Source organism: Talpa europaea, assembly GCF_964194135.1.
Source record: "Talpa europaea genome assembly, chromosome: 9".
Taxonomy (NCBI): domain Eukaryota; kingdom Metazoa; phylum Chordata; class Mammalia; order Eulipotyphla; family Talpidae; genus Talpa; species Talpa europaea.
Window position 1 is genome coordinate 59,836,432 of NC_140076.1, and position 25,697 is coordinate 59,862,128.

General features: G+C 35.7%; 1 protein-coding gene across 6 annotated transcripts in view; it reads right to left on the reverse strand.

Moving 5' to 3' along the window:
- PATJ (PATJ crumbs cell polarity complex component) overlaps positions 1 to 25,697 on the reverse strand; it is a gene marked incomplete at both ends in the record, with an annotated part of 267,283 nt that overhangs the window by 177,832 nt on the left and 63,754 nt on the right. For 5 of the 6 annotated variants that reach the window (XM_084244373.1, XM_084244372.1, XM_084244369.1 and 2 more), the window contains 4 exons: positions 2,787 to 2,910; positions 8,778 to 9,173; positions 11,279 to 11,398; positions 18,680 to 18,889. In XM_084244373.1, coding sequence (XP_084100499.1) covers positions 2,787 to 2,910; positions 8,778 to 9,173; positions 11,279 to 11,398; positions 18,680 to 18,889 — 850 coding nt within the window. The remainder of the gene's footprint in view (positions 1 to 2,786; positions 2,911 to 8,777; positions 9,174 to 11,278; positions 11,399 to 18,679; positions 18,890 to 25,697) is intronic. The other variant, XM_084244370.1, reaches the window with a different exon arrangement.

Sequence of the window (25,697 nt, forward strand, 5' to 3'; positions counted from 1 at the left end):
CTCTTTGAGTATACATAATTTTGAATTAATTATAAGGTCAACGATAGTCTTTTATACAGAGGTTCTCAAAAATATTTTTAAAATTTATTGTTCATAGATAAATCTAAATTGTCTGTTACTAATAAAGTGTTCAAAGAGCAACCAATTTCAAAGAGGTCTTAGAGAACACTGCGCCTAAATTCTTCATTTTATAGGTGGAAAGAGAGAGGCAAGGAGAAGTTTGAAGACCTGCCTGGCTGCACAGCAGGTTAACTGCTTAGTATAGGGGAACCTGAGGCAGAGACAATCCACTGTTTGCTGGACAGGGATCTCAGGAGCAAAATGAAATTTTCAGTAGAATTAACTCATTATGCATATTGCTGAAATCTGTATTGACTATATGTTAGGACTTTCTCAGTCCATCCATGATTAGTCCTAATCTAAATATTCATGTCTGCCACCGGGCATTCTGGAGGCTTTCAAATGTTATTCCCGAAAGCATGTGGCTATGAATGCTTGTCTAGTGAGGCTAGGTCTAAGATACACAAATTCAGCTTAATTCTCAAAGGTAAAAGCTCTAAAAATAAACTCCCAGTGCACTGCAAAATACTGTGGGCTAAATGGTGGCCCTCCAAAAGACATATCCATCTCACAGAAACTATGAAATTTGGAAAAATTATCTTTGCAGAGGGAATTAAGTATCTCGAGAGGAGATCATCCTGGATTACCTGAGTGGGCCTACGTCCAACAATAGGTGTCCAAATGGCACACAGAAGAAAAGACAGGAGGGAGCGCAGAAGGCCATGTGAAGAGGGAGGCACAGATCAGAGAAATGAGCCATAAGCCAGAGAACGCTGGAGCACCAGAAGCTGCAAGAGGCAAACAATAGATTCTGCCCTAAAACCTTCGGAGGTAGCATAGCACCTGCTTTACCACTTCTGGCCTTCAGTACAGTGAGATAATTAACTGCTGTTATTTGAAGCCACCCAGACTGTGGTGATTTGTTACAGCAGTCCTTGGAGGCTCATACAGGCAGCAGAAGGCAGAGGAAGTACCTTTGGAGTCACATAGAGTATCACTTTTCCTATCTTCTTCTCAACTGCAGGGCCCCTCCCCACCAATACCCACCCCATATTTCTAGTTTAGTCTGTTCCTTTCAGTCTTGACCATATAAAGGTCTCAACCAGGGGCAACTGGCCCCTGGTGCTAGATGGTCATATTTGGAGACATTCTGATGTTCATCATGACTGTGGGTGAGAGTGCTAAAGATATTTAGGGTTAGAGAGTAAGGAAGCTGCTAAGTGTCCTATAATGCACAGGTTTATCCTCTATAACAGAAAGTCGTGTGGTCCAAAATTGTGCTGACATGGCTATAATATAATCAATGGTACCCACACAGATATGGTCCATAAATGTACTTATTTATTCACTTGTGCCATAAGTCTTCTCCAATTATTACATCAGAGAACTACAGAAATTTAGTGTGCTTAAAACAAAACCAGTATAATGAGAGATTTTTGGATTAAAAAGCTCCATTTTTCTCCTAGTCACAATTGGTTAGACATGAAGAAAAACTGGATGGACAACTTGAATCTTAGATGTTTTTTTTTTTAAGATTTATTTATTTATACAAGAGCCGGGTACAGGCCAGATGCATGGGAGGGTGAGAGGATTCACCAGAGACAGAGTGGGGAACAGAACAGGCAGAAGAACCAAAGTACACTGCTGAGGGGAGCAGCGGGCGAGACAAGAGCGGTCACATGGGATTCCCGACATGTGGGATTCTCACAGGCCGGCTGGGATTGAACCCGAGCTGCAGAGGCTGTGGACAGCTTCACAGTACAGCGCTCAACCGCCTGCGCCACAAGGAAGGCCTGAATCTTAGATATTGAAAATTAACTATTTCATGATGTTCTGACCCACAGGAAATTGACAATTGCTGTCATCTCATAGATGCCTTCATTTTTTACCATTATGGGTTCCCTTCTTTCAATTTTACTCAAGAATCCTGAATTCATACAAAGCTGTCACATAGCTTCTATAGTGTGCTTTCTCTCATCTCTCAGCCCCTTACAACATATTATTATACAATACGAAAATTGCCCATAAAGACTTTGTCCTAAAAGTAGAGTCGTAACAAGTGAAGGACAGCATAAATCCTGAATAATGGCTCTATAAATCCCAATGCTATGGAAGACTTTAACAATCTCACCTAAAGATGTTAATATTACAATGACATTTGATATTCCAGTGTTGTATGACAAAAAAATTTTTTTTAAAGTTTTCAAAAATATATAAGAATCAATATTGGAAGGAGGCAAAGAGAGGCACTATACATTTAGAATTCTTTAATGGAAACTAAGTTATTAATGCACCAAAATTGACCATAATATATGGCTATAAAAATGTTTCATAAATGTTTAAAATATGCCTCTCTTTATTAATATTTAACAACACATTCAATGAGCTAACAGTATCACTTAATAGCATCAGAGATTTTAATATATATTAGTAGAGACATTTCAGATTCAGCATAAGGGTACTAGTTTTAATCCATACTGCTAATAAAAAGAAAAATAAAACAGAGAAAATGCAACTCTCTCAGAAAACAAAATCTGAAAGTTCTAGGTTGAAATATGAGCCAGGTTTATCCTTCCAGATAGTCTGAAGCAGATAAATTAATAAGCAAATTTAAATTCAAAACATCATAATGAAAATGTGACAGTAAAATTCATCATATACAAAAATAAAACTGAAAGATTGCAAAATAATGTAATTTGTGTTTATGAGAAACAAAACCCACAAACCTAAATCCAGACTGCTTTTTGTTAATGAATCAAGATTTTCCAGATCATCAAATCTGCCTTGTTGACTGTTTCCTTCAGTTGAGGATATGGAAGGTAGGGAATCGATGCCAAAATTTTCTTTCATCTTGAGAGGAAGAAAAACAGAAATGCATTAGTACTTCATGATAAAATGTGGAATGCTATAATGTTGTTCAAACCAGATAATGATGATAGTGGAAAACTGGCTCTGCAAACAGGTCTTCTCAAATGACAGTTTATACTATGGTAAGCAGTAACAAATGCTGGTAACTTAATATCTGCAGTACACGCTAGTCAAACCTGTCTCTTTTTTCCCCTCAACTAGTAAAACAGGTTTTTATGTTTCATAAACATTAACAAGTAGATTTAAATAAACATTCACCAAGGTAGAAGAATAAAAGACCTATCAAGTCAAGCAAAACCAATGGTTAATACATACAACCTTCTGCATCCTGTTAGGATCAAATCTTAAATAGGTTCATTGCTGATCTCAAAACACCTTGTGAATTTTCATGGCTCTAAGCCTTGCACAGCCCTCCCCAGCACTTATATCTGCCTGGTGAATACCCAGTTACCCACACCTAAAACCTTCAAATAAGCACAACTGGTAACTTACTGTACTTTCCTCTTGTCCTCCTTTTATACACATATCTTTTATGGTTTTCCAAAGTCACCATCTTCCAGAACACACAATTTTCCCTGAAGTATTGTATTCTGATATTTACAAAAAATTTACAAACATAAACTTAAATAATGAAATTATAGTCACCATAGGGATATACCTTAACTTATTTATTTGTTGGACATTTAGTTTGTTCAAAACAAAAATGTAAATTCTATCTTTTACAATGCCTATGATTTTTCAGCAAAGTACATTGGTCAGAATTCAATGTTAAGAAAAGGACCTTTCATAAATTGCTGTGCCAAATCCTGTTAGCTTTTTACAGATTGTAACTATAGCATAGTATAAAAATATATCAGATACCTAATGGAACTTACAGAACATAGAATTCAATTCAAACATTAAATAAGGCAAAGAAAGGAGATGCAACTATTTAGTTTTCTAGAATAAGAAAGCAGTAACTTTTAAGAAAAGGGAGTAAAAAGGAAATGGGAGACAGTGAGTACTTAAAAAAAAAGAAATTTTACAATAATATTTGCACCATTTCACTTTTTTTTTAAATAAAGGGCACTGGCAATTATTTAACTAAGGAATAAAAGAACTGATACCTGAATCTGATATTTCAATATAGTCAGTACAAGAGATTAGATCTTTTAAAAAATGAATTCAGTTTTTTTTTCCTAAATAAAGAAAATGAGAACATACAATAATTCTCAGGTAAATAATATCAGGCACAAAGAACCAGAGCTTTAAAAAAATGTACAAAGAATTTGGACAGACATTTCTCCAAAGAATACAGGGAAAAGGTCAATAAGCACATGTAAAGATGCTCACAATAATTAAGGGAATGAAAATCAAAACCATGAGGTACTTCACACACATATAAAATCAAACAAACAAGGGCCTCCCCTGGTGGCACAGCGGTTGAGCGATGGGCTGCGAAGCTGCCTGCAGCCTCTGCAGTGCCGGTTCTATCCCTGGCCATGGGCAAGGGTCCCACATGGCGCAACGCTGCTCTCCTGGCACCCGCTGCTCCCCTCAGTAGTGTATTTCGTCAGTCTGCCTGTTCTGTTCCCTGCTCTGACTATGGTGAATTCTCTCACCCTCCTGCACTTCTGACTGTACCCAGTGCTTATATAAATAAATAAATCTTAAAAAAGAAAATCAAACAAACAAGCAAAAAATAAGTGTTAGATAAGGAGAAATTGGAAACTTCGTGCATTATTGGTAAAAACGTAAAATGATGAAGCTGCTATGGAAGATATCATGGTAGTTTCTCCAAAAAATGAGAAATAGAATTATCATATATCTACATGGGTATGTATCCTAAAGAACTGAAAGCATGGGCTTGAACAGATAGCTGAATACCAAGGTTCATATCAGCATATTCACAATAGTCAAAGGCAATAAAAACCCAATGTCTATCAACAGATGAACGGGGAAACAAAATGTGATAAAGACATGTAACTGGACATTAATCAGCCTTAATAAGGGAGAAAATTCTGACATGCTACAAGATGAATAAACCTTGAAAACATCATGTGAAGTGAAATAAACCAGACACAAAAGGAAAATTACATGATTCCACTAATATGAGGTACCTAGAGGAGTCCAATTACTAGAGATAGAAACTACAATTGTGGTTGGTTGTCAGAGAATGAAGGAAGGGGAGAAAGTGCACAGTGTTTCATTTTGGGATAAAAAAGTTCTGAATATGGATGGTGGCAATGGCTGTCTAATGTAATTTTATTTAATGCCGCTGCACTGTAAGTCTGAAAATGGTTAAAATGTTAAATTTTATGTAATGTATATTTCATCACAATTAAAAATAAAGAATCAGCTTATAAACCTTGACGGTTTCATCTTGACCAAAATGGAGTAAAAGGGTGGTAGAAAAAGATAAACTCTGAAGTAGCCGGTATGATTTGCACTACAAACATATCTGTATCTACAGCTCAAAATGAATGTTACAAGGAAGACAGAAGTGATAATGTTCTTCTATCCTTTTGGAAGGCACCCTCTAAATAAGAGAGTCTTGCTAATTACATATTTGTAAAACATTTGAATGTATCCTAAAAATCTATACAGAGCTTGTAACATTAGATAACAAATCAACATAGGATCCATTAGAAATGAAAAGAGGGTAAATAAAGATTTAAACCAATCCTGATCGTGTGGGAGTAACTGTTACAGGGATCAAAATATTCTAACCCAGGTATACAGCACTTTGGCATAAGGATGACTTTCAGCTGAAGATAACTGATGAACAGCAGAAGTAGAAAAGCTCTCTCTCTCCCCTTGATTCTCAATCACCGGCGGTGTCTCCAGACTCTGGCTCAAAGATAGCAGAGGAATCCAGATCACACATCTTACTAAGCATCAATATTCCACATATATTCCAACAGTTTGCTGACCCTAAAATCCTAAACCTCTTTTTCTTTGTCTTGTCACTTCTCTACAAATTTACTGTTCTTTGTTTCGATGCTATATAAGCCCAAGTTCTAACCACCCCTTTAAGTAATTCATCAGAGTTTCTCCCCCCTATAAGAACACTGAACATGTTACTAGTTTGCTTCTATTTTCCTCCTTTTATTTTCATTTATTGTCTTCTAATCTATCTTTGAATTTTTTTTACAGATAATAACAACTTTATTTTTATTTTTGCATAGAACAAATGGGCTATAGGCCAGTGGTGTGGTGGTGGGGTGGGGTGAGGCGGGGGTGAGAGGATCCACCAGAGACAGAGTGGGGAACAAAACAGGTGGATCTACTGAAATACACTGCTGAGGGGAACAGCAGGCAAGACAGGAGAGGTCTGCTGCACCATGTGGGTTAGTTCCCTGGCCGAGGATCAAACTCAAGTCACATGCCCTGTCTTTTAACTTCTAAGACCCCAGTGAGAGAACCTAGAATCAGAGAAAAGCTTTTTCTTCCTATACTCTGTCATCACTGTGGAGTGTGGGAAGGGAGGAAAAGAATTAATACCCAAAAGAAGAACATTTAATTATTTAAAGAAAATAAAATACTGCTTAAGCAACATACATTGGGGCTGAAATGATCTTAATCAATTCCCCTTTAGAGAGCCTACAAAGATTATCTCTCAGAATCTGAAAGCCAGGAAACGTTAACATAGACTTGTAAATAGGATGCATGTTCTTCCACTTGTAAGCACTGATGTTGCTACAAACAAACTCTCTTAAAAACATTTTAACAAATAATAAAGTGGTTGCATTGTGAAGATTACCAAAGAAGCTTAAGAGAGGGATTTTTTTAAGCCCTAATGTTATGCAAATTGATAATGAGTGCAGGATACATTTTTGACTGACTGTATGGATTCCAAAATTACTGTATTGCAAACAACCTAGAAGAAATGAAGATGGAATATTTGGGAGGCTGTGTTAAATGATCAAAAAGTGGTTCTGGGCTATAAGGACCTTAGGATGGTCCTAAATACATTTTATTTCCAAACTTCAAATATTACATGTAATCATAATTATACAAAGTCATCTTGGATTCCTGGAACTATTAAAATAAATTTTTTCACTCAAAAAAGTGATTTTGGTAATAATATAGATCTTGACATTAAATACGCATTCAAAGAATTTGAATAAAAGGGCCTCCCTGGTGGCGCAAGGGGTTAATTAGCAGCACCATGAAGTTATTAGCAGCCACTGCAGCATGAGTTTGATCCCGGGCCAGGGAGCTGAACCACATGACACAGCAGACCTCTCTTGTCTCGCCTGCTGCTCTCCTCAGCAGTGTATTTCAGTCGATCTGCCTGTTCTGTTTCCCACTCTGTCTCTGGTGAATCCTCTTACTCCCTGCCCCTCTAGCCTATACCTCAGTTCTTGTAGTTCTGTTTCCCACTCTGTCTCTGGTGAATCCTCTCACTCCCTGCCCCTCTAGCCTATACCTCAGTTCTCTCTAACCCTAAATATCTTATTTATAAATGAATAAATCTTTGGGAAAAAATAATTTGAACAAAATTATATCATTAAGTGTGAAAATAGGTAAAAAAATTATAAATTTTAAAATATGAATGTTCAAATTTATAAAGTAAATATTGTGAATATATATTGATTATTTCATCTAGCTCTTTAAGAGGTTAAATATTAAAATGGCCCTATATTTCAGGTTGCCTTATATTTGGATAGTTAAAAAAAGTTGTATATAATAGACATAACAAGGAAGACTATAAATATTTGGTAATCTGTAATTAGAATTTGCTCTATTTATCACTATATTCTATTTGGAGTGAAACACAGACATATCAGTGGGAGTAGAAAGACAGAAAGCACCAGTGTCAATGCCATCACAGCAGGCAATTCAGTTTCTTCTCTTCCCACATCCGTGCGTTATTTACATAATCCCAGAACATCTGTTCTCTGGTAGACTGCCCAGTGTCCTCTACCTTGGGGAATCTCTGGTCCAAAATGCAGCTAGTCTAACACCTTTCACAACAGAGGGACCCACAAGCATTTTCAGAAGAGAAAAGAGAAAGGGTCTGAGCAAGGAGAGGAAAGAAACCAGCTTTATCTGTGCGAGCAGATGAAGGCACACTTTGCACATCCCTGCAGGGAAGCTGCCAACCTCAGTGAGGGAGGCACCAGGCTGCAGCTAAACATTTTCCTAAGTTGCATTTTTTAAAAATGTCCCCACACAGTAAGTTTCTTTTCATTTGTTTGGTAGTTAATTTGGAGCAGGAAGTAAATGAAAATAAAACATTAAAAAGATGTTCCTAATGAAAAGATTCCAATGAGGGTGCAGTTAATTCTAATTTTATAAAAATAAAGTTTATTGGTGATTTAATAGCAAGGAGAAACCTATTAAAGTATAATGCCTGCCTGCCCAGTTATAAGTAAGCAGCATTGCAAATGTAAGGATAATTTTCTAGAGTTCAGTGACTTCTATTTAATATCATGTACAACATAGAGAATAGTGTGGATGAGGAGGATATAAGCAACAATATATGTTTAAACAATTTTTCTTGACCAAAATACACTAGGTAGGAAATACAGAACGTGTCTCCTTGAGGAAAGTTACAAATAGGAAAAAGAAAAAAAAATACACTAAAAAAATGAAGAATCATTACAAAAGAATCTAAAAAAGAATTCTAAAAAAAAGAATCATACAAACACAGGGCAACTCAGCTTACTGACTCCAAACAGAAGTTGTATAATACAGAGAAGAAAAGCTTATACTTACAGCAGTATACTGTGTAGAGTACATCCTGGGGGAAATGATTAATTATGAAGAGATCCATTAAACTTTGTGTTTTTGCAAGTTATCTGACTTAAGAACAGTGGGGGAAGCAGTAGTGAAGGAGATGGAAGATGTGCTTTGACTCTTACCATATCTTCAGTGCCATAGTCATACTGCTGTTTCTCTTGGGAATATACTCTCATCATGGATCTTGCTTCTTGAGGCTCGGACAGTTCATCATCATGTAACCACTGTGTACCAAAGTGAAGTTCTTTCATGGAGGGAACAGGAGCAGCCTCTTGAATGTGCGATGAGGCATAGCGCTCCATAGACTGCAAACAATTTTGATAGAGCTCATATTCTTCATCAACAAGCATTTCTCTTTCTTCACCCATTTCCTGCAATCTAGGATTAAAAAATTCACGCATCTCCCAGGCTTCCTGGTTGTTGTCCATCTCTTTTTGCTGAGACTGGAAAGATTCCCTCAAATTCAGAAATGGTTCATCCACAAGTTCTTCTTTAAAATAGGGTTCATCTCTAAATTCCTGTAAATGACAGTTACGAAATATTTTAACCTCACCTGTCTTAAAGCTGCACTCTAAACATTAACTCAAAACTGAGTCCTGGTCACACCACATGCCAATGCATGTGTAATGAAACAGCTTTTCATTACAAAGGAGAAATATAGGCTCTCTTTCAACCTTTAGCTCAGGAAAGGGACAAACAAAATAAGAGGCTGTAATTTGCCCTTGGCAAGGTAAATGACTGGTCTAAAAGGTCATTATACATTAACTATCTGAAAACTCATAATTAAAAACAGGAATTTTGTTAAACTACTACACTTACATTAACTCATACATATAAGTTAAACAACATTTAACTTATTTACTAAAAAGTATTAATAGGGCCTCCCTGGTGGCGCAGAGGTTGAGCGCTGGGCTGCAAAGCTGCCTGCAGCCTCTGCAGTGCTGGTTCGATTCCCGGCCACAGGCAAGGGTCCCACATGGTGCACAGACCTCTCCTGCCCCGCCCACTGCTCCCCTCAGCAGTTTACTTCGTTGGTCTGCCTGTTCTGCTCCCTGCTCTGGCTCTGGTGAATCCTCTCACCCTCCCGCGCTTCTGACTGTACCCAGTGCTTCTATAAATAAATAAATAAATCTTTTTTTTTAAAAGTAGTAAATAAATATAAATATCCTTCATACTATTTTTAGAAAAAAATTTAAAAGGTCAGAATTTTTAAGCTTATGTAACTCAAAAGAAATTTTGGCTACCGAGTGTTTAAAAGCATTCTTTAAAGATATGGGGAATGTGCCTCAACTACTTTGAGTATGATTCTTGTTATATACAATATAAATGTATTTTTTCATCTGCACTGAAAATATATGGTAAAAAGGAATGAATACAGTATGTTTTTAAATTTCTATTTCACTGTTCAGAAGAGTAAGTACATATAACTCAAAACAGTCAAATGTGCGGAAACTGTTGAATTTCTAGGTAAATATCTGAGGAAATTATGAATCTGCTGAGTCTCTGCCCTAGTTCTAGGAATCTTGGGGTTCTAGGCAGAATCAGGCTCAATTCCTCCTAAAGGATCAGTATTTCCTACTTTAAGTCCTATTCACTAAGTATTAGCAAGTGTAAATTCCTGACATGAATCAACTCCCTTTGATTACTTTCACACTTGGAGCTAAACACTTTTGTGAAGGTTTTAATTATTACAGTATGTCAAATATTGTAGCTTAGTTATGTCTTCAAAAGGTGCATTTAGCGGGTATATCTGAACATGTCATACAACTATGACATTTCCACAAAAATAAATGTCTACACTAAAAAAACCTTAATGGACAGCACAGGAATAAATATCAGTTTGAGACATCACCAACAATTGTTATCAAGTTAAGTAAAACCATACTCTAACTGTAGAAAGAAGGGAAAAAAGCACAATCCATTTTAAGAATAAAAAAGGAAAATCTTCAAAATGTACTTTCTAAAACTGAAGCATAAAGTACACTTTACAAAATATTCCATAAAAAGTTCTGCTGTATAGCTCTGGTTTTTCTTTTCCTTTTTTTTTTTTTTTTAAAAATAACACTACCCCTCAAAATTTTAAGAATATACTAGTGATGTAAAATAAGGTATGTTTGCTCTTTGAAAATACCTAATATCTGTCCTATGTTATTCATGAAGGCAATGTAATGAAGAGGAAAAAGAATTTAGTTAAAAATACTAAAAAGAGGCCTCCCTGGTGGCTCAAAGGGTTAGGCACCACACTATGAAGCAATCCGCAGCCTCTGTAGCACGAGTCTGATTCCTGGCCGGCCAGAGAGCAACCCACGTGGTGCAGCAGACCTCTCCTGTCCTGCCTGCTGCTCTCCTCAGCAGTGTATTTCAGTTAATCTGCCTGTTCTGTTTCCCACTCTGTCTCTGATGAGTCCTCTCACCCCCCTGTGTCTCTGGCCTGTACCCCAACTCTTGGATGCATAAAAAAATAAATCTTTAAAAAAAAAGTACAAATAAAAATACTAAAAAGGAGGGGGGATTGTTTAATTTGTATGTACTTAGCCACAGAGTGGGAACAAGCTTTTCACTTCTTTATAGAAACTTTAGCTCAAAGCAAAATATTCAAAATTGGAATAAATTTATTAAATACCTTGGGTGCTTCAAGTATTAAAGATGAATTTATATCAGGAATTGTTTCTGAAAGTTCAGTCTTGTCTTCATTGTTGTTTAAATGTAAACTATAGTGACTTTCTTCTTCTTTATTATCTTCCTGAAAATAGAAACACTTTTATTTTAATTATTTTAGCATGACTGAAGAAATGTTTCCGTGAAAATAAAGATTTTTTAAAATTGAAATATAACTGACATATAACATTAGTTTTAGGTATACAACATAATGATTTAATATGTGTATATGTTGTAAAATGATTACCACAGTAAGTTTAACATCTGCAACTTTCAGATGCATAATGCAGTACTGTTAATTATAACCATTATGCTACTCACAATATCACCAGTATTTACCTGTAAGTAAATGTTTGCAAGATCTGAACACCTTCCTCCATTATACACCCCAGCAACCACAGAAGCACTTTTATAATCAAGAAAATACCTTAGCTTCAAATTCTTTCAGATTAATTATCATCTTTCCACTGAAAGCAAGTACACAATAAAATTTATGCAAATTGTTTCACTAGAATGAACTTAAATTCTTTAATAATTAAGAAGGAAGCTATATTCAGGTCAAAGCTTCTCAGGTTTTTTTTTTTTTTTTTAAATGTTCATTAAAGAAAAAATAACTTTCCAGGAACAGACCTAAAATTAACGTTGAAGAGAAAAATCTTTTCCCTTTCCCCCTTCAAGGTTCTTTGGCAGGTCTTATAATTAAATTGTCACAAAAAGATTAATAGTTTAAAAAATTAATTAAATGTGTAGGGGGGGGCCCAGAAGTCTGTGACCCAGAGAAATGATCAAAACCTTTAGCTTTTGTACCTTTTTTGGATAAAGAAGGACTGAGAAGAGAAAAGGTTGGGGCCTATAGATTAGTAAAAAGTAACAAAGTTTGCTTCCATAGTCATTTGACCCCAAATTTCCTATCTCTGGTGATAAGAATACCTTCTAACGCTTCCGTTACAGGAAGGTATCTTTTTCACATAGGAAACTCATCTTCCAATTTCAAGGACAAAGGACTGTTAGTGTTCTTTATGCCCCAGTTGTTTCTTTTTTTTTTCCTTCGTCTTAAGTAGTGTTAGTTCAAAATAATCAATATTCTAAGGTGGTATATTTTAGAGGAACCTGCTCTGAATCTCATCACTAAGAAACATATAAGTATATATGAGTAATATGCAGAATATACGACAATGAAACAACGTAGTCACTTGCCATCAGAAGTATAGCTCTCCTGGGGGCTACAAGTTCATCATAAGTCCCAGGTATTAACAGTTACCTGTCAAGTCCTAGTATGTATCACACTATCGTGAACACTTTATATGCTTGATCTCAATTGTCGCAATAATCCTATGAAGTCAAGAGTTTATATAAAAATAACAACTCAATAAATCAGAGATAGCATTTGACAAAATTCAAAATCCATTTATGATTAAAAACTCTCAACAAAGTAGGAATAAAGAGAATGTATCTCAACATAACAAAATCATATATGAAAAGACTATCACCAACAACATAGTTAACAATGACAAGCTAAAACCCTTTCCTCTAAGATCAGGAATAAGTCAAGAATGCCCACTGTTACCCATGTTATTGAACACAGTACTAGAAGTTGTAGTCAGAGCAACTGGACAATAAAAGGAACCAAAAGGTATCCAAATCAGAAAAAAGTAAAACTGTCACTATTTGCAGATGATATTATAAATTGATAACCCTAAAAACTCTATATACACAAACAAAATTGTTAGAACTAATAAATTCAGTAAATTGCAGGATACAAAATCAATATACAAAAATCCATTGTGTTTGTATACACTAATAATGTACCACCAGGAAAAAAATTAAGAAATAAGTATCATTTACAATTGCATCAAATAAATAAAACACATAGGAATAAATTTAACCAATAAGGTGAAAAGTCTGTAACCTGAAACTATAGGACAATGATGAAAGAAATAAGACATAAGTGGATAAAAAGATATTCCAGGGACCTCCCTGAAGGCACAGCGGTTGAGCGCTGGTTTGCAAAGCTGCCCGCAGCCTCTGCAGCGCTGCTTTGATCCCCGGCTGCCGGGCGAGGGTTCCACATGGCGCGCAGACCTCTCCTGCAGCCCGCTGCTCCCCTCAACAGTTTATTTCGTTCTGCTCTCCGCTCTGTCTCTGGTGAATTCTCTCACCCTCCCACGCTTCTGACTGTACCCAGTGCTTGTATAAATAAACAAATAAATCTTTTTAAAAAAATAACAAAATTAAAAAAAATACATAGCTTAAAAAAAAAAAAAAAAGATATTCCAGGCTTATATGTTGGAAGAATAATATTGCCAAGATGTCCATAATACCCAAAGCAATCTACAGATTCAATGCAATACCTATCAAAATTCGAATGGCATTTTTCAAAGAAGTAGAACAAACCATCCTACAATTTGTACGAAATCACAAAGGACTCCAAATAGCCAAACCAATCTTGAGAAACAACAAAGCTGGAGATAGCATGCTCCCTGATTTCAAACTCTAGTACATAGCTAAAGAAATCAAAAGAGTATGGCATTGGCATAAAATGAGATACACAGATTCATGGAACAGAACAGAAAACCCAGCAAAGAAGCCAGTAATAAATAATGGGAAAAGGACAGCCTATTCAATATGATTTTGGGAAATCTAGATAATCATATGCAAAAGAATGAAACTGAACCACCAATCTATATCACACGCAAAAATTATCATGAAATGGATTAAGGGTTTGATGTAAGACTGGATACATAAAAGTCCTAGAAATAAACATGGTTGGTAAGCTCCTTGACATTGGTCTTGGTGATGATTTTTTTTTTATTTAACACCAAAAACCAAGGCAACAAGAACAGGTGAGACTACAAGAAACTACAAAGTTTCTGCATAACAAAGAAAATCATCAACAAAATGAAAAGAAAAAATAAAGGAAAGGGAGAAAATATTGTATACTACCTGTCTGATAAAGGATTAATAGTCAAATACATAAAGCACTCATATACAACTCAAGAGCAAAACAAATTGATTTTAAAATGGACACTGGAATAGACATTTTAGGATGTGACTAGATATTTTCCCAAAGAGGACAAAGAAATGGCCAACAGGTACTTGAAAAGGTGCTCAATATTACTAATCACCAGGGAAATGCAAATCAAAATTAATAATGAGATAATAAAATAATAAGATATCACCTCACACATGTTAGAAAAGCTATTAAAAGAAAGACTAGAGATAACAAATTTTAGGGAGGATGTGGAGAAAAAGGAACCTTGTGCACCATTGATGTTGATGAGAATGTAAATTGGTGCAGTTACTTTGTAAAACAATACAGAGGGTCCCTTAAAAATTAAAACTAGAACTACCATATGAGTCAACAATACCATTTCTGGGTATTTATTCAAAGTAAATAAAAAACATTCATTTGAAATGATATATGCACTTCCATATTCATTGCAGCATAATTTATAACAGCCAAGACATGAAAATAACTTACGTGTTCAACAATGGATGAATGGATAAGGGAGAGCTGATGTATATATAAAAGATAGATGAAATAAAATTCAACTATAAAAAAGAATGTAATCTTGCCATTTGCTATAACATGGATGGAACTGGAGGGAATTACGCTAAGTGAAATAAGTCAAAAGACAAATACTGCATGATCTCAATTATATGTGAAATCAAAAAAATGAAAATATAATAAACTGAGCTCATGGGTACAGATACAGAAAAGATTAGTGGTTGCCAGACGCGGTGAGTGAGCAATGGGTGAAATGGTGAAGGGGATCAAAAGGAACAAACTTCTAGCTATAAAATAATAAGTAATAGGGATGTAATTTACAGCATAATGACTATAGTTAATAAGATTGTATTTCATATTTGAAAGTTGCTAAGAGAATATATAAAAAATTTTCTAACTGCGCATGGTGATGGATGGTAACCAGTCTTATTGTGGTGATCATTTTGCAATATATACAAATATCAAATCATCAAATTGTAAATGAACATAAAGTTAAATATTCATTATATACACACACACACATACATACATACACACATACATACATAGAGAGCTAACTATGTGCCAGACATAGGTTTAAGCACTTTAAATACATTAATTCATTTATTTATTAATATATAAATACATACTTTAAGTAGGTATTTTTATTAATCCCATTTTACAGATGAGTAAAAGGGGCATAATAATTTGCCCAAAGTTACATAACTAGTTAATTATGCACTTAGAATTTGAAGCCTGGCTGTCTGGCTCTACAGTCCATGATCTCAACTCCTATGCCACATGATCCCATTTCTAAACAAGGAAGTGCAGGCTGGCACAGTTAAATAACTGATGAAGGATACATAGCCTTGCAAGTCATAGAACTAACCTAAAACTCACAGCTATCTGGTTCAAAAATTCCATGCAAGTTCTGCTAGTTCTGAAGATAAAATGCTAGTTCTGAAGATAAAATGCTAGTTCTGAAGATAAAGTCAGTCCATTCATTTTTTTGAATCTGGTACATTAGAGGTGAATGTAGAAAATAGTAACCACATTCGTGGTTAACATGAAAATATGCAATGTAAGATACAGATACACAGAGAAATCTATTTAATGCAAGACTAAAATACAAAATAATATCTATAAATATATAGGTTATACAAACACACATACACACCCCTGTGTATACAAGACTTAATAAAAATAACTGTGTCCTCCTATCTTTTATATATTCAGTCTTTCTCACCTAACCTGACTTTGGACCTTTTTATTCATGCTCTATGCCACTTCTGCTCAAGACTGAATAAATAAATGCTCAATAAACATGAGGTTAATAATAATAATAATCAGTGGCCACCAACTGGACCATGAGAGAGAGAGAGAGACACCTCAGAGATGATCTGTGCCTCACTATTTACAACTAAGGGCAGACAGTTTTATTTTGGGCAGACAGGTTATTTTGCTAAAATAACCTACAAGTTAAAAAAGGAATTACCTAGTGTTAATTCCAAGAACTTTTAAAGTTTTTGAAACATCCTTTTCCTTAATCCCTTTACTGGCCTTCAACTTTCAAGTACCGCGGCAGCCTTGTTCTCACTAAGGGGAGGTTAGGCAAAGTCCTACCTCACAATTTCTTCATTCTATAACCCTCTCAGACGGATGATCTTTTAAGTATGAAGTTTCTGTGGTTCTACCTCTGCCAGAAGAAACAGCATAGAAATGCACACCCATTCAGTAATAAGTTCCATTTTTTACACTGCCTGAGACTACTACCTTAAACTGTTTTAAAGTAAAGTCAAGATATTTAAGTCCTATGGGTTGTAAATAGTTTGGGATTTCCTCTTGCAATCCAAATAATCATTGGGGAAAATCAGGACAAATTTCCTGCCACAATCCAAAATACCAAGAGGAAGTGGTCCCCCAAATTATCAAGATTCTCTTTCCTTAATCTGTCCAGAAATCAACCAAGGCATGCTGTGCTATCTGTGGACAGTGGCAACACTCACACACCAAATACATAATATGACATCAAGAACTCAATTTAGGTATGTGCTGTTTTCCATTCTGAATTGTTTAAAGTACGGGGAATACACAAAGAGTAAAAAAGCAGTATACGTGAATGTCAACAAAAAATTTTGAGATTCCACAAAGCACAAGTAATACAGGACTCTGTCTACATATATCTATACCTATGTATCTATATATGAAGATACCTGTGTCTATATAAATATCTATCTATGTGAACACTAAATAGCATGCAGATACATTTCATGTAGTAATGTTAAGATATATCATAGAATAAGAGAATTTTAGAATTAAAAAAGATCTTAGGAGGGCCTCCCCGGTGGCGCAGCGGTTGAGCGCTGGGTTGCAAAGCTGCCTGCAGCCTCTGCAGCACCGGTTCGATCCCCGGCTGCTCCCCGGCCACTGGAGGAGGGTCCCACATGGCGCGCAGACCTCTCCTGCCGCCCACTGCTCCCCTCAGCAGTGTACCTTGGTCCTTCTGCCTGCTCTGCTCCCCGCTCTGGCTCTGGTGAATTCTCTCACCCTCCCGCGCTTCTGACTGTACCCAGTGCTTGCATAAACAAATAAAAATAAATCTTTAAAAAAGAAAGAAAGAAAGAAAGATCTTAGGAATTCCCTAGTCTTATTCAGTCTTTTCAGAAATGGAAAAAAATTGGCTCATAGAAAATAAGTGGTGTACCTATGATAAAATTACAAGCACAGTATTTCTTAGAGTGGGAAATTCTGCATCAGAGTTATGTGGGTACCTCATTGAAGAGGAATATTTCTGAGAAGCACATCAGAACTATTTGATCAGAATGTGAGGCTAGGACCTAGGAAACTGCATTTTTTTACCATCTCCAGGTGATTCTTATGTATGCCCTTGGGTTGAAACTTGTTGTGCTAACTCATAGGAAAACTAGTTCATATTCCAATTCTGTCCCTAACAGTTATTTCACCTTGAATAAGTTATTCAACTCTGTGTCTTGATTGACTCATCTGTTTTGTGGATAATAAGGAGACTACCTCTTAAAGTTGTGAGGATTAAATTTGTTGACACATGTAAAGGACTTAATATTGACTGACATATAGTAAGCATGCAATAATGCTTTAATTCTGACTGAAAATTATCATCACAGTGGTACAACAATATACATTTGAAGAGGTGTGACCCTATACCCCTAAAGCAAATACAGTGTTGCATTCCAATGTTATCTTAATTAAAAAAATAAAAGAAAATTATCATCAAGTATTTTTTGCATTGGTAAACCTCAACAGCACCATAGTTACCATATGGTCTTCAGTCTAAAACAGTGATCGGAACTAGTATGTGAGACTAAGCAACTTCAAGACAGCTTGACCATGTAAATGTTTTAGATATTAGGGGTTACTAGGCACTTTGATGGTCAGAAAAATAAATTAAAATCTCATTGCCATATGGTTAAAATGAGATGGTTATAATCAGATTTCAACCTAACGTGCCATTTCAACATCATTCCCAATGAAAATTAAAATGTCTGTATAAATAAAAAAGTCTACTTAGTTACATCATAAGGAATGGGATGAGATCTCAGAAATTTGTACTAAAAGCATGAAGACAAAGATACAGCAAAAGTAGTAGTAAGACTAGTAAAGTTAGCAGCTAGCATTTATATAAGAATGTGCTAAGCACTAATGAATCACCAAAACCCCACATAGAGGCAGGCATTTTTTTCAGATTTTATAAGTCAAGGGCATTAAGAAACCTGCACATGGATGCACAAATAGTGATGTAACAGGGATTCAAGGTCAGGTGTATGTGTCTCCAAAATTCATGTCTTTAACTGTAACACTTTATTACTTCTGATAAAATCACTTCCAAAATTCAATACTCACCACCAAAGGCTTACAGATGCCAAGGCGCACAATGCCTGGGGGCACAGCGGTCAGCACTTCCACAGCTTCAGCCAGTGTGGCGTTGTCCACACAGTACTGGTTGACAGAGACCAGGCGATCTCCAGGTAACAGTTCTCCACCTCTTTCCGCGACACCATCCGCCACCAGAGAACGAATCACAATCACTGATCTTGTGGGATCTAAGGGGTCCTAGAGATCAAACAAGGAAAGATGACTCAGTTCCCTGAAAGTAAATACACACCCTTAAGATAGTTTATGTCTGTCCATGAATTTCATTTGGCTTCTACTTCATGTATCTAGCATTCAGGTTGGAATTTTAGCTAAATGCACATGTTTAAATGAACAAGACTACACAACTGGTTCCTTGAAAAATGCCTTCAAGCAAATCTTACTTTCTTTAACCAACCTCGCTTTTCATTCCCAAGTCAAGAAATTCTTGATGAATTTCTAACATGCTCTGATGTATATAACATCACCTATTTACAAAGAGGATTGAAAGTAATACTAGTCATGGGAACTCATTAATGAAGTGCATAGTGTCAAACTATAATTGCACCAGCATTTTCAAGTAGAGGGAGCTATTGCATAGGAAGAGAACAGAAAAGATAAAAAAAGAAAAATACAGTGGTATATCAGCAGGCAATCAGTGCAGTAATATAAAAGAGCTGTCTATTTTGTCACCGGCAACCATGAATCACAACACACTTTTCATTCTGAAATATGAAACCATTACATTTTAAGTTTGACACACTAATAAATAAGCTGTACAATTATGTCCTTCATTTAGGATGTCAGTTTTTGATGAAAGGCTTTTTTATTGGGGGGGAAGGGAAGCTACATAATAGCTTATTCCTCTCATGAAATGCACAGAAAGCAGCTAGCATTACTTCATATTAATAATTACTGAACTTTCTTAATATCCCAAAAGAAAACTGCAACAATAAAATATCCCAAAAGCAAATAAATGATTTCACTAGGTGGGTGTGCACAAATCCAGTTTCATATAACACTAAATTTAAAAAAGTACTGTTTTTAACCCAAATAGGTGAGTAGTGCACATGCAACCAGTGGAAACGACAATTAGAAACCTTTTAAAGGAAGATTAACCAGGAAATCATGGAAATAGAAAGATGAATAGATTTTCTTTATTATAGAAGTCACGACAAGCACTTATTTACACAAAGTGCAATTGTTTTTAGACCCCAAGCAGTACTAGGTGTGCTTGCTAACTAAAATTTACTCAGGCTTAAAACTCCAGTTTTTCTAAACACTAAAGCTAATCTAACCCCTTTTCCTGGAGGAAAGAACCCAATGGCAGCTTCTTTGTCATTGAAAAAAGAAAAAAAAAGACAAACCACCCACTGCTGGAGATATCCCATTATGTATAATCACTACTTCATTTTCGATGATGACTTTTCTGACTGTGATTTCCCACGTAGCTGAATGAAGTCGCTTTAATGAGTAACAGTCATTTCCTTTCATGGCCATCACATGTAGCAGCCACCCTATGGAAAAATAGCAGCTGCTACTGTCTACGGGGGTGGCTGCTATTTTGGAGGCTTTGCTACATAAAAAATGCTTAAAAACCAGGCTGATTATCATCAGAAAGATCTGTTTTCTGAAAATATAGTCCACAATAGCATAACCATGTTACATCAAATCAAACAAAATGTGATAAAGATATTTCTCACAACTTCTACTCAACTCCTAGACCCCATGCAGATTTTTTAAGTCCCCACTAATTTTTATCACAACTTGAAAATCTCTATTTTTTCTTGTTTTGGTAAATAACACTGCAAGGAACATTGTATTCAAGAATCAAGATGTTGTTTTATACTAAATAGTCAACAGAGGGCACTAAAGACCAATCAGACCTCAAGAAACACATGTTTTATTGTACAAGCCATTATCCTCTTCTGCAGGATGGTTTTCCCTTTTATTCAAAAAAACTTGCTTTATTATACAGGCTCTAAGAGCATACCATATGTTTGCTTCAATTCAACCTTTTATGAAAGTTTTTCCCTCCAGCTCTTATAAATATTATCAAACCCCTACAATCAATTAAGAACAGCCAACTTTCATCAGAATACTACAGCAGACCACAGGACATCTGACCTGAATTCTGCAGCTCCCTGCTTAGTGATGACATTCTAAGAGAACCCACATAACTGTTCTGTCTCACAAGTGAATAAAATCACCATGCATGTCTGAATAAAAGTGCATATAAGGATTTTTGAGGTCTCACAATACAATATATTTCAATGTTGGGAGAAATGCAAGTTGGCAAACAGCCTCCTCTCTCCCCATAATCTCTTGAGTGGCCTACCCATATATTTAAGTATTCACTCACTCGCCCTCATTCCTACACTGGGGTGCTACCTAACGCATCCAATTTGATCTCCTCTTCTGTTTGATCCTCTCTCTCCATTTCTGTGGCCACTAACTTGCTTCAGCTTCTCATTATTTGTGCCTGTATATCTGCTAGTCTCCCAGTAGACCTGCTTGTCTCCAATTCTATTCCCAACCGCCTATTTTCTACAGAGATAAAAGAATGATCTTCAAAAATAAAAATGTGATCACTAATCCTCCTCTGCTTAAAATACTTCAGTGACACAACCTTTAGGATAAAGTCCTAAGTGCCTGGTGGAAAATTTTTTTCAAATCTGCAGGTTAGTCATCACCTCTTTCTTCACATGCACCTCTGCTGGCCCACACTGGCCTCAGACATTGTCCTAACAATACGGAACTAATGGAATTCAGGGACTGTGAAATACTCTGATATGCTTCATGACATCCTACAAACCATTCCACATGTCAGAAATGTTTTCCCTGGCCCATTTAAATACATCTTTGCCACCAGAGTCAGCTTAAGCATTTTCTGCAGTGAGAAGTCTTCCCAAAGACTCAAGTATGACCTACACCAAGATACCGCTAAACCTAAAAGAGGCTTTCCATTAGTTATAATGTATTTTCCTTACTATCCTTGAGCTCGAAGAATAAATTAGGTCTTCTTGTTGAATGTATCTGGAGCACTCTACATTTTCTATTAGAACTCTTTTAACATTTTACTGAATTTATTTTAAACATCTTCCATACAAAAATATGCTTTATAACACCAAGGATGTATATGTTTATTTGCTGCTTCATTCCCTGGACCTATAACATTGTGTGCCACACCAGAGGTATTGAATAGAAATGAAATATTGAATGATTTAATCTATTTAGCTTCTCTCTTCTCACTGGACTATAAGTACACCAAAGGTAAAGGCCACATCCATCATACATGACAAAAACAATTATTACACTGACTGCATGTTTCAGGAATCACACTCATCCTTATACCACTATGAGGTAGGTATTGCTATCCCTACTTTCCAGATGAGAAAACTAAAACAGCAAAATTAGGTAACTTAATAAAAGCACAGCCAGAATTTAAACCAGCCAGCTAAGTTACAGAATTCATGCTGGTGAACAGAATTCATGCTGGATGTTGTGTCTAAATCTGAAGGTAAGCATCCGCTAAATGAAGAAAGTTGAAAGAAGGTAAATTGTTAGAAAATATATGTATCACCTTGCTAAAGTATATAAACTGGTTCCTTAACATATCACATTTGGCCACTAGAGGTTTATATTACAGCATATGACTGATGAAAAGTTACACCACAGAACAAGCAGCAATGCATGCATTTGAAAACATACACTTGTTTGCCAAATATTAATTTCCATTTATTTTATGAAGAATTTATTCATTTGCTGAGCTAAGGACAACTTTACATGAACTGACACAAACATGACAATCTTTATGTTCAAATGGATGGGGTTCGAAGTCTTCAAAGTGTCTATATGAATGTTACATTCATTATAATATGAATATCATATATTTGTGTACATTTCCACAGATCTAGGAGATCACAGCTCACATAAACCAAAGCTCCATGCAGGGACATCCCTGGTGCAGGGAGGTGGTTCAGTTGAAATGTGGGCTCTGTTAGAGACAACGATAGCAACCAGAAGACATGGACAGCTCTGGCCATGATGCTGCTCCAAAGCCAAACCCACAAAGACAAGCATGCCACTATGGCAACCTCAGAAGAAAGGCACAAAGCAGGGAATGTGATGCAAATAGGAGAAAAGAAATGAGTAAGAAGCAAGGTAACATTTAATACATTGGCCAATGTTATCAGTAAGAGGCATTTTTGAAAATAAGAGGAATCTGAAACACACCAAGGACTGTTCTGACATTCAACATGTATATGCTTTACAGTATATTATTCCAATGACAAAAAGCAAAAATTGAGGTATAGTAATGACTTAACAACATGGATTCACAATTTAAAAAATAACAAGTTCTACTGAAAAAAAAAAAAACCCTGTTCTGTATCAAACATCAACTTTTAAAAACATTCAGTAATGAGGTAAGAATTTAGAGACCACAGCAGGATGACTAAGAGATAGGACATAGTTTATTTCAGATAAAAATTTGTGTAAAGATTACTTTATCTTTGATAATTTGCATACCTATTGTTAACTATTAAAATACACAATTGACCTACTAAATTCAAAAGAGAAAATATGGTTAATTCATTCTACGTCATTAAAGTTCTGTGCTATTGTATAGCTCGCTACACTCCTCTATGACAGGAGTCATTCCCTAAAACACAATGATTCTAAAGAATGACTAAAAAGAAAAAAACATTTGAAGCAATCATGAAGTAGAACGTGCTCTAGAAATGAATAAGTTTCCCAGCCAAAGAATTCAATTTTGCAGTGTACATTACTATAAAGTTAGGCAAATGAACTTCATTCCACAAATATTTATTCATTTAAGTGTGAAGAAGTATGTCTCAAAGATAACTCGAAATGATCTACATATATTACTTTTTGAGTAACGTGAGGTAGCTAGCTATATAATATTTCACAAAAGAATCCATCTCAAAAACAGATTGACTGGACCAAGAAGATGTGTTATATGTACACAATGGAATACTATTCAGCAATCAAAAAGATAAACTCATGCCATTTGCAGCAACATGGATGGAGCTGGAGGAATTATGCTCAGTGAAATGTCAGAAGGAGAAGAAAAACATTGGATGGTTTCACTTATAGCAGGAATATAGGGGAACCAAATAAGGGATCAGAAAAAAAATAATAAAACTAGCAAGCAACTATAAATCAGAGACATTCTGTGGGAGTGGGGAGAGGGAGAGGAATCACAACAGGGGGCAGGAAGAACACAAGGGGCTATGGTGATGGAGCATGGGTAAACTGGTGGTGGAAATTTTATGGGGACTACACCTGAGAGGTAAAAGCATACATTGTACAAAAATGAACAATGATATAAATATATGTATATACAAAAAAAAAAAGAATCCATCTCAATAATGGTCAACTGAGAAAACTATGAAAGTAACAAGCAGACAAAGGTAAAATTCCTGAAGAGTATACTCCTAAACATGGCAATTATTATTTGAACAAAAGCATATTAAGTTCAAATTTAAATAAATAACAGCTAAGTAAAATTTTGAAATAATGTCTCAGGGAAGTTACTAAAATGGAGAATATGCAGGGCGGGGGAACCCTACAGTTCAAAAGGAAACAGCTTTTTCACCTTGGAGTTAGGGAGGAGAAGGAACTGCATACAAGAGCAGGTAAAGAAAAGGAGAGAAGGGGGATGAAGAGTGGGGAGAGAGAGCGAAGACCTTAAGGACAACAGAGATGCAGAAGCTCTGATAAACAGCTGGAATGAATAAAATTTTCCAATATGAGCAATGTCAGTCAAGAAATAGGAATCCAAAGATTTTTTTTTTTTTAAGGAGAAAATATACATAGGAGAGCGACACAGGGAAGACTGCTATTCAATTTACTCGTGGTAGGATGGAGTAGAAGTCAAGAGATAAGTTTTGAGCCTCAGTTTGAGGCTAGCTTGGTTCTGTACAACTTCCCAAGTTCTTCGTTTCTCTGAGTCAGTCTCATTTGTAAACTAGGATATTTGGATATATGACCACTATGATGCAGTCCAACTCTAAAATCTTGAAACTAAATCTGACAGGTGAGTATGTTGAGTCAAATTTGTCATTAATTTTTTCTACCAAAACATTCATAAAACCACCATAAAGAGTAACTAATGGTGGAAGTTAATTCAAAACACAGCATCAGCTATGAAAGATGTACACTATGATCACAAATATGGTATAATTTTAGTTAGTGATGTCTTTGAAAGACTTCATGAAAAAGTCACTGACTACACAAGACTTAAATGCCTGTGTAGTCCACCATTGAAACAAAACATGCCACAAACAAAACATGCATATATATGACACATGTCCTTTTTTTTTTAATAAGAAAAAACTTAAAATTACTTTTATTCCTTTGCCTTTTTAGATAGCAAAAACAAAACAAAAACAAACATGCCAGGAAGTATTAGTTGAAGTGAAATCACAAGAATAGTTCTGGTTTCAGGTAGTGGGATGTAATTAAATATACTGAGAGCTTCTGATTTGACCAACAAACTAAGCATTTACTTTTAGGGAAGAGAAATCAATGCATTTTTACTGAGCACAAAGCAACAACCAAATGATTCTAATGAATAATGAGTAAGTTATCTTGTCAGAATTTAACGCCATTTTTAACTATTTTATACTATAGCCAAGTATTACACTAATCATACCAGTTACCACAACACCATCAAGTTCAAAGTAAGTACCCACAAAATACATTCAAAGCACTCAAGATAGAGTGCACTGATACAGTTCCTGCCTCTTTGTGTCTTCCTAAATAGTTCTAAGCAGTAAGCATAGATTTTTCTACACACAGACATACAACTAAACTGTCCCTGAGCAGCACAGTAAGTATAGCTTGGAAGGCAATTAAAAGTGCAATGGAAGAGAAATGGATAGAGAAACTTGCTAGATCAAGATGCAGTCTAAAGAGGAAAAAAAAATACATAAACTTGCAAATGATTTTATTTTGTATATCTTGGACGATAATAATTTGAATG